Source organism: Podarcis liolepis, assembly GCF_965112155.1.
Source record: "Podarcis liolepis genome assembly, chromosome: 8".
In the NCBI taxonomy this organism is placed as follows: domain Eukaryota; kingdom Metazoa; phylum Chordata; class Lepidosauria; order Squamata; family Lacertidae; genus Podarcis; species Podarcis liolepis.
In genome coordinates this window covers 64,626,255-64,640,132 of record NC_139560.1, presented here as the reverse complement: position 1 = coordinate 64,640,132, position 13,878 = coordinate 64,626,255, and the positions used below count along the sequence as shown (strand labels likewise).

General features: G+C 44.3%; 1 protein-coding gene across 3 annotated transcripts in view; it reads left to right on the top strand.

Annotated features, from left to right (window-relative positions):
* The window catches only part of FARS2 (phenylalanyl-tRNA synthetase 2, mitochondrial), a 190,797-nt gene that overhangs the window by 53,257 nt on the left and 123,662 nt on the right, over positions 1 to 13,878 (top strand). For all 3 annotated transcript variants that reach the window (XM_083519489.1, XM_083519487.1, XM_083519488.1), the window contains 2 exons: positions 12 to 171; positions 4,465 to 4,596. In XM_083519489.1, the coding sequence (XP_083375615.1) occupies positions 96 to 171; positions 4,465 to 4,596 (208 nt within the window). In that variant the 5' untranslated portion in view covers positions 12 to 95. The remainder of the gene's footprint in view (positions 1 to 11; positions 172 to 4,464; positions 4,597 to 13,878) is intronic.

Sequence of the window (13,878 nt, the reverse complement as noted above, 5' to 3'; positions counted from 1 at the left end):
TTTTTGAACAGCTATTCAGCAATGTGGGTGGTGGAGAAAGCTTCTGCTTGTTTGAACAAGGCCACCGCACACCTCACAAGCAAGAGACACACACCATGGAAGCAGCAAGGCTCATGGAACACAGCTTGAAAATGGCATTGACAAAACTTGTGGCTCATCTCTTTGGTGATGGTAGGTGTCTCATGCGCTGGTCCTATGATCCTGCTAACGTGATCCCGACATACTTACAATGCTGTACAGTGGTACCTCGGGTTAAGTACTTAATTCGTTCCTGAGGTCCGTTCTTAACCTGAAACTGTTCTTAACCTGAAGCACCACTTTAGCTAATGGGGCCTCCTGCTGCCGCCGTGCCGCCAGAGCCCAATTTCTGTTCTTATCCTGAAGCAAAGTTCTTAACCTGAAGCACTATTTCTGGGTTAGCGAAGTCTGTAACCTGAAGTGTATGTAACCTGAAGCATATGTAACCCGAGGTACCACTATATGCTTCCTTCAGCCAACAGCAGTTGAAATGGTTTAATGCAGCAGCGAAGGCATCAGTGCCGACAGCATGCCCGGAAACACCAACTGCTCCCCAATCTCAGTGTTGCTCACTAGTGATGCCCATTTTATCCATCCCTGGAAAACAATTGAAGCATTGTGACAACGGGCTCACTGGCTTGTATCCAATGTTAGTCAGGCTCAGAGTAGACCCATTGACATTAATGGGCATGACTAATTAGGGTCCACTAATTTTACTGTATCTCCTAACCCATTTTGATGCTATCACAGCACCCGGACGATACCTTTTGCCACAAACAATCCATGCTCTCAAGAATTGCACTCTTTAGCTTCCGACACCCCTTCCTCCTCCTCTTCTTCTTCTCCCTTCTCCCTTCTCCCTTCTTTCTTCTTCTCTGTTTGACCATTCATTGTTGTCCCACCACCACTCCCTGGGTTCTGAGTCTTCTTCCCTCCATGGCTCCCTAGCTAGTTCCTCCCACCATTCCTTTGCGTCCAACCAGTCCATGACAATATCAGGGGCAGAACATTTCCAGCATCTCTTATGTAGGGCCAGGATTGATTCCTGTCTGAAAATCTGGAGAGCCTTTGTCCATCAGCGTAGACTGACTGGCCAGCCTCAGCCGGGATGGCCAGTCATCAGGGATGACAGGAATTGCTACCATAGAATACTGGACTAGGCAAATTTTGCTCTGAGACCCAGCAAAAATCTTGTATTCATTGCTGACATAAATATCTATCAGGGAAACACAGTTAGTGTTAGAATTCATGCAATATGTTGGCACGCTTGGAAGCTGTTAAAGAGAGTTATTTTTAGCAGAAAATCTAGCAAAGAATGTTGTAATTAAAACTCCTACACAAATAATAAGGTGTCTAACAGTCCTTTTTTACCGTCAATAATTTTCCTGTTTGGGGTTTGTATGAATACTTGACATTTTTGCTTTATACAATCAACCCATGTCACCTCTCTGTTTTGAAACTCACTTTGTACATGAACCTGGATAAAATGTATTGGGTGTCTTGTGTGCAAGCTGATGACAACATTACACTGAAGGTAAACAGGGCAATAAGCAATATTTCCAATGGCCTGCAAAACAGGGACTTTTAAACAGTGGCCTCCTATTTGTGGGGTGCAATCCCATGTGCGATAAGACAAGCCTCTACTGTATGATGTTCAAATGGCCTCTGAAGATTCATCTTACCATTGCTGGTTTTATAGATTGGTTTTAATTGGACTGCATAATTGCGGACTGTTTTTATTATGCTTTATAATTCTGGGCTGGTTATGTGTGAGCTTTTTACGGGAGTTTTTCCTTGCTGTATCTGGAGAAGCCGAGGCGGAGGGGTGGGGGTTTAAATCTGGAACCTTCGGCATGCAAAGCATGTTCTCCACCTCTGATCTATGGCCCTTCAAAGCTCTTCCCATGCCCCCACTTTCTCAGTAATCTTGGCAGCCGGTAAGGCCGGTGTTATCCAGCTGAGTCCAAAATAATAGGGACTTGCCTAAGGCTGCCTCCCTTGTAAATACAATGCTGGATAATGGATTGCCATTCATCCACACTTCTTTTAATATGTATAGAAATGTAATTGATCTTCAGCAACATGGCAAAGCAATGTATACTGCAAAGCGTTTGTGGCTTTCTCTCGGATTTGTTCTCCCTACGAATTGGATGTGTTGTGTCACGGTCATAATGTTTGTTTATTTAAAAAAACCAAACTTGCGTACCACGATTTCATTAGGAAAAAACCAAGGCGATGCTGTTTACAACACACACACACACACACACACACACACACACACAGAGAGAGAGAGAAATTAACATCTTATAAAATATAAACTTACAGATCACCTGCTAACTGCTACAAAAAATATTTTTTTTCTTAATTGTCTGCATATGCCTGGCTACACAGTTGGAGCTAGGATTGAGGAGACTCATTTCCAATTTCCCCACTTATTGGATGATCTTGGGACAGTCACTATCTGTCAGCCTAACCTACCTCACAGGGTTGTTGTGAAGATGGAATCAAGGTATGCTGCCTTGAATGTCTAAAAGGAAAGGAGAGGTACAAATATAACAAATAAACAAATCATCGAAGAACATCTCGTACAGCACTAGAGCAAGAGCCACTCGAGCAAAAAACAACAACAACCCACTTGGATAAGCCTTTGTAGTCACATTGACCCTTTAATTATTACCATGCACCTTTACCTGTTGTTCCTATAAATCAAGGCTGGGATAACCTGTGGCCTTCCAAGTATTCCTGGACTTCAACTCCCATCATCCCTGACCATGGGATGTGTTGCATAGGAGCCAACTCCCAGGCGTCGTGCAGGCTTTGCCCCCCCCCCAAAGTTAATGGGCATTCCCATTCAAATGGTGTGGTGTGTGTGTGTGTGTGTGTGTGTGTGTGTGTGTGTGCACTGCGTCATGTGACCGATTATGGGGCGGGGCTTACCTGGGCCCCGACAATATTTTATTCAAATTGGCACCCCTGCTGTGTTGGTTGGGGGCTGATGGGAACTGGAGTTTCACACAGATCTGCAAGTGCTGTAAACATACTGCATACAGCAAATATTTGTTTTGCTCATAAGCTGCTTTGGGCTTCCCTTGGGAAGCAGAAGCGGGGTACAGTGGTACCTCGGGTTACAGATGCTTCAGGTTACAGACGCTTCAGGTTACAGACTCCGCTAACCCAGAAATAGTATCTCAGGTTAAGAACTTTGCTTCAGGATGAGAACAGAAATTGTGCAGCGGCGGCAGCGGGAGGCCCCATTAGCTAAAGTGGTACCTCAGGTTAAGAACAGTTTCAGGTTAAGAATGGACCTCCGGAACGAATTAAGTTCTTAACCCGAGGTACCACTGTATAAGGAATAAGTGAGAAAAATATTCCACTGAGGCAGGTTCCTGTGTGCAAAGCTCCACCCCCGCTTCTGCCACATTTCACTTCTGGCCCGGTGCCTGCTGCTTGTTGCTCTCTTCTTGCCATCCTGCTTTTCCAGAGCTGTCTGAAAGTGGCGAGGTTTGGTTCACCTGTGGCACAAAGCAAGAGTCTTACAACTCAATTGTAAGTTGCACTTCAGGGGGTTGGACTAGATTACCCTTGGGGTCTCTTCCAATTCTATGATTCTGTGATTCCTCCCCCCAAAACCATTTCCTTTATCCAGCCTCTTTGGTGTGTGTCAGTTTCCCCTCACCATTTGGTTAATGGCGCTTTGTTGTGTGTGTATATATATATATTGGAAATATATCTGTACAGTACTTGATTAAATAGTTTTTAATTCATTATGCAACTCTATAAAATAGTCGCAGCGGAGCCACAAATCAGAGGAGAAGAACTTTGTATTTAAAAGGGTGCAATAGTGCAAAAGAACACATGCCTATGGAGATTTGCTTTCCTAAAAGAGGTCATTAAGGTAACAGCTTTTAAAAAGAATAAGGATAAGTTTCAGTTAGTAGAACAAGCAACTCTTAATCTCAGGATTGTGGGTTTGAGCCCCACGTTGGGCAAAAGATTCCTGCATTGCTGGGGTTGAGCTAGATGACCCTGGTGGCCCCTTTCCAACTCGATGATTCCATGACTCTTTATCTCTGGGGAGCTGTTAGTCATTTCAGGTTACTGAGCCCAACAGAATTACCTATTTGCAGGAAAATCTTGGGCTCATTTTCCAGCCATGCCAGGTGGTTGCTGCAGTTTGACAAGTGATTGATTTGGTTTTAAAGGGTGCCTGAGTTGCCCAAAGTGTTTTTCCTATTAGAAAAGGCATGAGTGCTTCCCCACTCCCCCACAACGACTCTTCACAATATCCAAGCTTTATTGCCTTGCACTCACAAAAAGTGCTGCAAATTAGTTGGCTTTCTATTTGTTTTCTTTAATTGATGTTGCTAACTGAAGGGCGAGTTTTGCTAAGGGTGGGGGAAGCAAGCATCTTAATCACCCCCCCTTTTTTTTGCTTCTATGGCACAGATCTGGAGATTAGATGGGTGGACTGCTATTTCCCATTTACTCACCCTTCCTTTGAAATGGAGATCAACTTCCGAGGAGAGTGGATGGAAGTCTTGGGCTGCGGAGTCATGGAGCAGCAGCTAGTGAACTCAGGTATGGAAAACGCCTTGGCTTCATCGACATCTCTATTAGCACAGGCTTCCAGCGCAATCAGTCTCACGTTCCAGCACGTTGCCTCTGCTCGGAGCACATGCTCGCTGTACACCCACAGATCTGCATCAGCAGAAGTGCCTGCTAACAGCTCGGAGACAGAGAGCAGACACAGCGAGGTTACTGCATTAATTGGTAAACCAGAAACTCACACCTCAATCCCAATTATGCACAGTGGAGTGGGAGGGAGCTCATTTTGTTTTTGGAGGTGGAATCATGCACAGATTGTATTGTCTCCAAAGAAGTGTGAATATCCTTGGGTGCAACACAGGGTTGCTCAGCTTTGGGAAGGCTGTAGAATCTCTGCAGATGGTGTCAGGACTCAGTTTGAGCAAGGACTCCTTACCAAAAAGGCCAGTTTTTAATGTAAGAGGCTGGACCACATAATTATTTCATCATCATCAATCTTTATTACGGTCCAGAGACCCAACAAATCGTTACAAAGCAATACACAATTCATACAGCCTATGTGGCCTTCATGGATCTGAAATCAGCGTTTGACTCCATCCCCAGATCCCAGCTATGGTCCAAATTAAATCTGATTTTGCAGGACAAATGACTCCTCTTTCTTATAAAAGCCCTTTCTTATAAAAGCCCTGTGCAATGGAACCAAACTGCAGGTCCGATGCGGTCGGCAGGGACAGTTATCAAACAGCATCGAGATGACTAGGGGGGTGAGACAGGGATGCATTTTGGCCCCCACATTGTTTTGTCTATTCTTAAATGACCTAGAAGAGAGATTAATGGACACCTTCCATTGGACCTCTATTGGTCTGTCACCCCCCCCCAACTGTATTACCTGCGTTATGAAGGCGCCCTAAAGACGTTAAAACAAAGATTATGGGATAATGCACACAGTGACTTGTGATCTCAATCACACACAGTCTGTAGTCCGCTGGCAGTAGGAGTACAATATGGGCATGTCTTTAAGTTAACATCTTACATTAAAAACCTGACAGTACCAAGCTATCGAAGGCTTTTCACCAAAGCCAGACTAAACGTCTTTCCTTCTGCAGTGTTGGATGGTAGGTTGAGAGGAGTTCCCTGCCAGGGCAGACTTTGCTCGTGTGCTCAAGACATCGATTCCATAAAACCTAATTATTTACCTTTACCCCAAGAAGGCTTCCAGAGGAGCTTGCAGTTGTCGCCAGGCTTACAGTTTAAAAGATGACAAAGAAAAAGAGATCGGAAGAGAGGCAGGGGAAAGCAAGGTCAAGCGCACTTCTTAAAGATGCACCATTTGGGATAGAAGCAGTTCAAATAGCCTGACGGTTTAGCTGCCACTTGGTGTATGCCAGAAGATGTATCTCCACCCCCATCGTTCAGCCTGGACACTGAGATCCAGCACTGAGGACCTTCTGGCGGTTCCCTCACTACGAGAAGTTAAGTTACAGGGAGCCAGGCAGAGGCTTGCCCCTAAAATTTTGCAATCACCCTGGTAGCACCCTCCCCCATGCTGCGCCACTGATCAGGGCACATACCACTCTACTCCGTATTTTCAAGGTTTCAGGAAATCCTAAAGCATCCTTAAGTTGTCACTGTTTGGCCAGCTAACAGCTTGTTTAATGTGTCGGTTAAAAAAAATGACAAGGCACTGAAAAAGTTGCCAATAAAGGTCTTTATATTAACACACACGCACAAAACATTATGACAGATTGGAGTTGAGCATTGGAATCTTATTAGCTGTGCTTCTTCCTTTTCTAAGTAATGAAATGCTTGCTTTCCTTGGGAGTGCGCCTGTTCAAGCAACGGTTGCCTTGTTCCCTATACATAAGCAATAAGAGGAATGTGGTAGGAACATTGAGGGTAAATCAAAAGGCACAATCCCGGTCCCCAGCGAGTTTGAAACATCAGAGCATCGTCACATGTAATTTATGATGAAAAGAGTTTGTTCCTTGGAGGGAAACCTGAGGACATTTCAGGTTTCAGTGAAGTCTCCAAACCTTTTGAGGTTTCCGGTTTTGAACGTTTAGTTGTGAGTGAAGAATTTTGTTGCACTGTTTCATGTCTTATAGATTCTTTGTCGGACCTCTTATGCTTTGTGTTCCGAAAGATAATGCCGCACAGAAGAGTATTTTACTGAGAAACCTTTCTTTGATTTGTTGAGAAACCTTTCCTTGATTTCACTTACATTTGAATAGAAGTATGCACTGAACCGCTGAAAAGTCAGAGAAAGGGAAGGGCAAAAGCTTTAGCAGGTGTCGCTCTCTTCCGCCTCTGATTTTCTTTCTCTTTGCGCTTCTTGGTTAAAGATTCTGCAACCCTTGTGTCTCAATTCCTAGAGTGTGATTCAGCTTCCTCTCTATCCTATGCTTGAAAGGGAACTTTCCAACACTTGGCTCAGGCCTATAGTGAAATTTGGAACTGCAGAAAGTAAAATCTGTTCCTTGGCCTGCTTTCACACACAACAACCTTAGCATGATGAATGTAGAATATACCTGACCATGAGAAGTAAGCAACTGGACACCCCAATGTAGCAGCCTAAGCCTAGTTTTAAGTTTACAGTGGTACCTTGGGTTAAGAACTTAATTCATTCCGGAGGTCCGTTCTTAACCTGAAACTGTTCTTAACCTGAAGTCTCCCGCTGCTGCTGCGCCACTAGAGCACAATTTCTGTTCTCATCCTGAAGCAAAGTTCTTAACCCGAGGTACTATTTCTGGGTACGCTTCTGTAACCTGAAGCATATGTAACCTGAAGCGTCTGTAACCCGAAGTACCACTGTACTCAAAAATAAGCTCCACTGTTTTCAGTGGTGCTTACTCCCAGGCTGTGCTCTAAACCACTGAGTCTCTTAGGCTTGCCAATCAGAAGGTCGGCGGTTTGAATCCCCACAGTGGGGTGAGCTTCCATTCTTCTGTCCCAGCTTCTGCCAGCCTAGCAGTTCGAAAGTACACCTGTGGAGGGAAGCTAAACAGCGTTTCCGTGCGCTCTGGTTTCTGTCACGGTGTTCCGTTGCGCCAGAAGCGGTTGAGTCATGCTGGTAGAAGAATCAGGAATTATCCTTTCAGTTATTCTGTACTTTATAGAGGCTCCAAGGGCATCAGGAGCAGAGATTGACCGTGGGGATGAACCCTCCGCTTAGGAGGAAGGGTGTCCATCACCATTTTGAATGAATTTGTGGGTTGTTTGTGAATAAGTGAAGCGTGAAAGGGATTTCACTTTTTCTTCTCATAACAGTTTCAGAGGTTGGCTATTTGTAACATCAATGTGTTGTGGCACCAGACTATATACAGTGGTAACTCGGGTTACAGACACTTCAGGATACAGACTCCGCTAACCCAGAAATAGTACCTCAGGTTAAGAACTTTGCTTCAGGATGAGAACAGAAATCGCACAGTGGCGGCACGGCGGCAGCGGGAGGCCCCATTAGCTAAAGTGGTGCTTCAGGTTAAGAACAGTTTCAGGTTAAGAATGGACCTCCAGAACGAATTAAGTTTTTAACCCGAGGTGCCACTGTATGTAACTTTTCATTTAAAGCAAAACAAAGAAAATTGCCCTGTCCTCTTCCTTTTCTGGATGGAGACATGTTAAAACTGTTGATAGTATGAGCATGGAGAGTTGGGTGAACCTTGTGATACAAAATTTTAGAAATCATTGGCATGCAAAAAACGAATGGAAATGAGAGAGAAAAACATGTTGAAGGAGGTAAATGTAGGGGATTCTGTGATGGGACATATCTTTCAGACTGCAAGCTGGTTTTTTTTTGGCAATATGGAGCATGCACAAGCCCAGAGATGTGTGTCATACTTTGAATCCCGCTAGCACTTATTACAGGCTGTCTATAGCCTATGGCATGGCTCATGTTGTCTACTAATGGTAATAAAATGACCCTCAGGATGGCTTGAATTGCACACCCTTGTGTTAAGCAATTTTCAGCCTGACACGTGAAAAACCGTCCATCACGCAGTGTAAGTAATTAACCAGTAGCTAATGGAAAAGGCATGCTAATGTTACCTTGTAGGCATAATTTTACTTGTTTAATTTATAAATCCGTTCCAAAAAAAATTTTGGAGAAGCAGTCTTTTGAAGCATATATCAAGCTGCGGACTGTGTTTTAGAGAAAAGAGCTTTTAATGCTTTGCGTCTTGCAGCTTATATCTTCTTTGCAGAAAATGTCTTATGAGTTGTACAGATGTCATGCAAAAGCTGAGGCAGGTAGCCTGGTCCATCTTCCCAATAGCAACGTCTCTGTGTTTGGAAAATGCAATTACTCAATACTACTGTAGGGATTTTGAAACAAGACATTGCATTGCTGTTGATGAGATTAGGCATGTGTGTTGGGCCTGGCTTTGGTGAATTTGGAAGAGTCCGTGAAGCTCAGTTAGCAGGCAGTCTTGAATGTGGGGCAAACCATTCTGGTGATGGCATTTGCAAAAAACAGCTCAGGTTGACTGGGCTGGAGAGGTCAGTAAACAAATAGTTGTGTGTATCACCTATGTGACTTTGACTTGATCTTCAGCAGAGTCTTAAAAGGGAGTGTCAGAACTATACTGCTTATCACTTGAATGTAAGGATGGACAGAAAACGAAGTCATCTCTTTCTTCAGTAGCACAAAACAAAACGGGGTGGCAGCTGGTATTTGTTCTCTTTTATTTGAACAAAATCTCTCTGAAGTAGTAAATTCTGGTTATCACCACATGGGGACTCCCGCATAAGAAATATTCACTGTGAGCCACTGTGAAGGACAAATAGTGTCAAGGGCACTTGAACGTGTCAAAAAGTAAAATGCGAATCAATTCTTAAAGTTGTTCATAGATTTATAGTACGTTTTTAAGACTTGCCTGTCAGGCTGTCTGTATGGAAATGTGATGTGTGAATCAGCTCTTAATTTCTTTCTAAAATGGCTGTGACAAAACCAGAAGGGAAAAACTTAGTTTGATAAATTAACACCTGTGCCACAAAAACCTGTCATTTTGTTGATCATTTCTTAGATTTCTGGCTGAACAATGAGTTGTTTTTCAAGGCAAAAACAAAACTGTGAGGGAAAGTTTTTCAGCAGCGAGCCAGGTGTAGTGATATTTCTCATATTAAGTTTCTTATTTCAATGTATTGCCTACCCAAGGGCTGAAAGAGAATGTCATGTGGTTTCGCCTCAGAAGAAGTGCATCATGGGTGTACAAAAGAGAGAGGGGTGCAGAATGCCCTCTTGAGGGTGTTACACCTATCACTAACACTGTGTTTTGGCATATACACTATGCCCAGGTATGTTAGATAGTGACATTTTCAGCTGGTTGTATGCTTTTACTTCTCAACTGCATTGCACTGTTGGCTTGCTGTATAAGATGTTTGCAACTTTAAATATATTTGTATACTAACCTGAAATCCAGGTTTGGATGAAGGGATGGTTTATATGGTTTATACATTTTCAAAATAAATATTAAGGCCTGTTCTGCTAGTCGAAGAAAGCTCTTGCTAGCACAACAGGGACCTTGCTCCTTCCATGTACCCTCTGAGCTTTTTCCAAATCAGGTATGGAGAAGTGGGAGAACCCCCAGAACAGTGGGCAGGGAGAGATTGTTCCACCATGCAAGCAGAACCAGGCAAGATAGAGCTGCCTCCTTAGCATTGTGTTGAATTCCACCCTAAAAACGTAGATGCATAAGACTCCAATCCTAACGCCACTAAGCTGGGAGTAAGCCCAGTGGAATTCAGCGGGACAAAGTGAGTGAGTAGATAGGCATTCCTCAATAGGATTTTCCTCTTTTGTCTTTGAAGAGCTCTGTAGCTCCACAACTGGCATGGTTAGGCGCTGCGGCCCACCTGCCCTTCTGTCGGTCACGTTGCTGCTGCTGCTTGGGGGCCGGAGGTAGAGGGGGAGCAAGAAGAGATGGCAGTGAGAGCCAGTGTGGTGTAGTGGTTAAGAGCGGTAGACTCGTAATCTGGGGAACCGGGTTCGCGTCTCCGCTCCTCCACATGCAGCTGCTGGGTGACCTTGGGCTAGTCACACTTCTCTGAAGTCTCTCAGCCCCACTCACCTCACAGAGTGTTTGTTGTGGGAGAGGAAGGGAAAGGAGAATGTTAGCCACCTTGAGACTCCTTAGGGTAGTGTTAAAGCGGGATATCAAATCCAAACTCTTCTTCTTCTTCAGTGAGAGTGGCGCATTGTAGACTCAGTGGCACGAATGCCGGATTGGTTTTGCTGGTGCATTTGCACCGTGCCAGCTTCGTCGCCACTTTGCCGCTCCCCCTCTGCTTTCTGGTAAGCAGTAGCGATGTGACCGATGAAGAGATCAGGTGAGCAGCAGCAGCAGCATCCTACCATGTCATCCACTCCTGGGTATTTCCTGTGCCTTGCATACAGGAGGTCTCTGATGCAATCTCAGATATATTCAGTGAAAGGATCTTGGGCAGTGGGGCTGGGAAATGCCTCTGCCTGAGATGTTAAGAAAACGGCTTTCTGTCAGAGAAAAATGGGACCAGTACAGAAAAAGACAGCTTCATATGTTTCTGTATGTTCCTGCTTGCTCCCTCATCCCAGTTCCTCCTCCTCCTCTGGTTCTCTTTCTTCCAACCAGACTAAATCCCTTTATCTTGCCTTGAAACTTGCACTTAGATATTCAATGGTTAGGCTGCCCCATTTTCTTTTTCCCTTTTCTTTTCACTAGCCAGCCTCTTAACCTTGCCCAATTATCCTCCACTCACCTCCATCACTCCTCTTCACTTAAGGCAGTGGTTAAGTTGGTGGCAGTGGAAGCTGTGAATGTTTGTGCTCTCCCACTATCTGTTGCTCATAGCTACGCCCACGTACAGTGTGTTAAAAACATATGCATCATTTGTTTTCTCCTTCTTGTAATTTGTCTTTATGCCTATATTTAATTTGCCGCTGAGGTTTTTTTTGAGCTTTCATTTTGTCTTAAGAGAAGCCTGTAATGTTTTGGAAATGTTGACTCCTCTGATTTTATCGTTTCTGACACATCCATTATGTATGCTGTAGTTTGGTATTCTTTGGCAGAATCAATATAGCCTTGCTCACAATCTGTGTGTGTTTGCATAGGAGGAACAAATATTGTCTTGTTGTATGATAATCCCATTACATCTTTTTCTAAGAAGCAAGTTATTTGTTTGAAAGGAAGGCTGGATTTCTGAAAGTTGTGGTTCTCTAATGGCACTTGAACTTCTGCTGGGATTCCGTGTGGTACACAGCTTTGCTTCTGCTTGCATAGCGAGCAGACAAGTTGGCAGTTTAGCATAAGACAGGGCTTCTGAATGCAAAAGTACAGGTCTTTGATGCAGATAAAACTCAGAAGTGGATTAAGGAAAACTTGTATGCACGGTGATATAAAGTGAGCAGGGATCATATCTGTTTAACTATTGTCTCTCAGAAATTAAGAACTGGGGAAAGATTTATAGGGTATCTATGTGCAAGGATACCCATGGTTTATGGAAAAACAAGTTTTGCAAACTACACTGCCAGTTACTAAATGAAGAAAAAACTATCTAAAGAAATACCATCCAGACATCCATACAATTAAGTGGCTATAAGCCCTTTTTGGTATCTGGTAACTTAGATGAAATTACTGCAATCTACCCTGAGCCCATGGAGCGCGGGTGGTGCTGTGGTCTAATCCACTGAGCCTCTTGGGCTTGTTGATCAGAAGGTCAGCGGTTCGAATCCCCGCGATGGGGTGAGCTCCCGTTGCTCGGTCCCAGCTCCTGCCAACCTAGCAGTTTGGAAGCACATCAAAGTGCAAGTAGATAAATAGATACCACTCCAGCAGGAAGGTAAACAATGTTTCCTTGCACTGCTCTGGTTTTGGTGTTCTGTTGCACCAGAAGCGGCTTAGTCATGCTGGCCACATGACCCGAAAAAACTGCCTGTGGACAAACGCCGGCTCCCTCAGCCTGTAAAGCGAGATGAGCGCCGCAACCCCAGAGTCGTCTGTGACTGGACTTAACTGTCAGGGGTCCTTTACCTTTACATGAAGCAAAGAGGGTATAGAGCACATTCCTAAATTTTGGGTTATTAGTCTGTGGTTAGGTTCCAAGATGGAGGGAAGCATAGCTCAGTGACAAAATAGCACAGGTGGGAAGAGAGGTAAGCAAAGGAATTGTCACATATATATACAAGTAACACCCAGTAGATTCTCACGACACTAAAGGAACCGCGTTCCATATAGCTCTCACAACAAGTAATGAAAGTCTATGGGAGGCATCACATTTTCACAAGGTGGTTGACATCCATGCGCCAAAAAGGAAAATGTAAAGACTGTGTGCAGTTAATGGGAAATAATTTATTGCATTAGGAAGATACATGTTTGAATCTAGACTAAGTTGCACTTAGTTCACAGTGAAAAGAAAATAACAAGAACCAAGTCTGGAACCAGCATATTGTATAGAAAAGCCCTTGGCAAGGATTTTGCAATTCTCGAGAGGCCTGGAGTTGGACTGAGAAATGCAGAAGTTGCTCACTTTGTTGGGTGGGAAGTCATCTTAGATTCTGAACAAAGGTGCCACACTGCAGCATGGAACTGAGCCAAAGCATGTTGCTCAATAAAGAGTCTAGAAGTGTGGCTTATCATTATTTTTCAATAGGAGATGGTGTGTACTTAGTAAGCCAGGTGTACGTGTGTTTGGGTTGTGGGAAGGGATTGATATTGCTGAAGTACTAGAGAAGAGTATTGGGACAGAGGGATATTGATTGGAAGATTGGTTTGTGTCAATTTGGTAAACCTCACCCGCCCTCTGCTTAGTGCTCTCATTTGTTAAAGGTAAAGGTAAAGGGACCCCTGACCATTAGGTCCAGTCATGACCGACTCTGGGGTTGCGGCGCTCCTATGAGTGGTGCTGTGGGTTAAACCACAGAGCCTAGGACTTGCCGATCAGAAGGTCGGCAGTTCGAATCCCCGCGACGGGGTGAGCTCCCGTTGCTCAGTCCCTGCTCCTGCCCACCTAGCAGTTCGAAAGCACGTCAAAGTGCAAGTAGATAAATAGGTACCGCTCCGGCGGGAAGGTAAACAGCATTTCCGTGTGCTGCTCTGGTTTGCCAGAAGCAGCTTAGTCCTGCTGGCCACATGACCCGGAAGCTCTCATTTGTTAGACAGATACAATTAGGAGCTCCATTAGAAAAGGTTGCGTAGTCCATGTCAGGAACAAACCATACCTGGGAACCTGACAAATTGTTGTCACTTAGGATATTCTATATTCATTGTGTTTCTAGCCAAATTTCCATCCAGGGTGTTGTACCCCTAGAGGTCCCCCCACCCCACAACAACCTTGTGAAGCAAC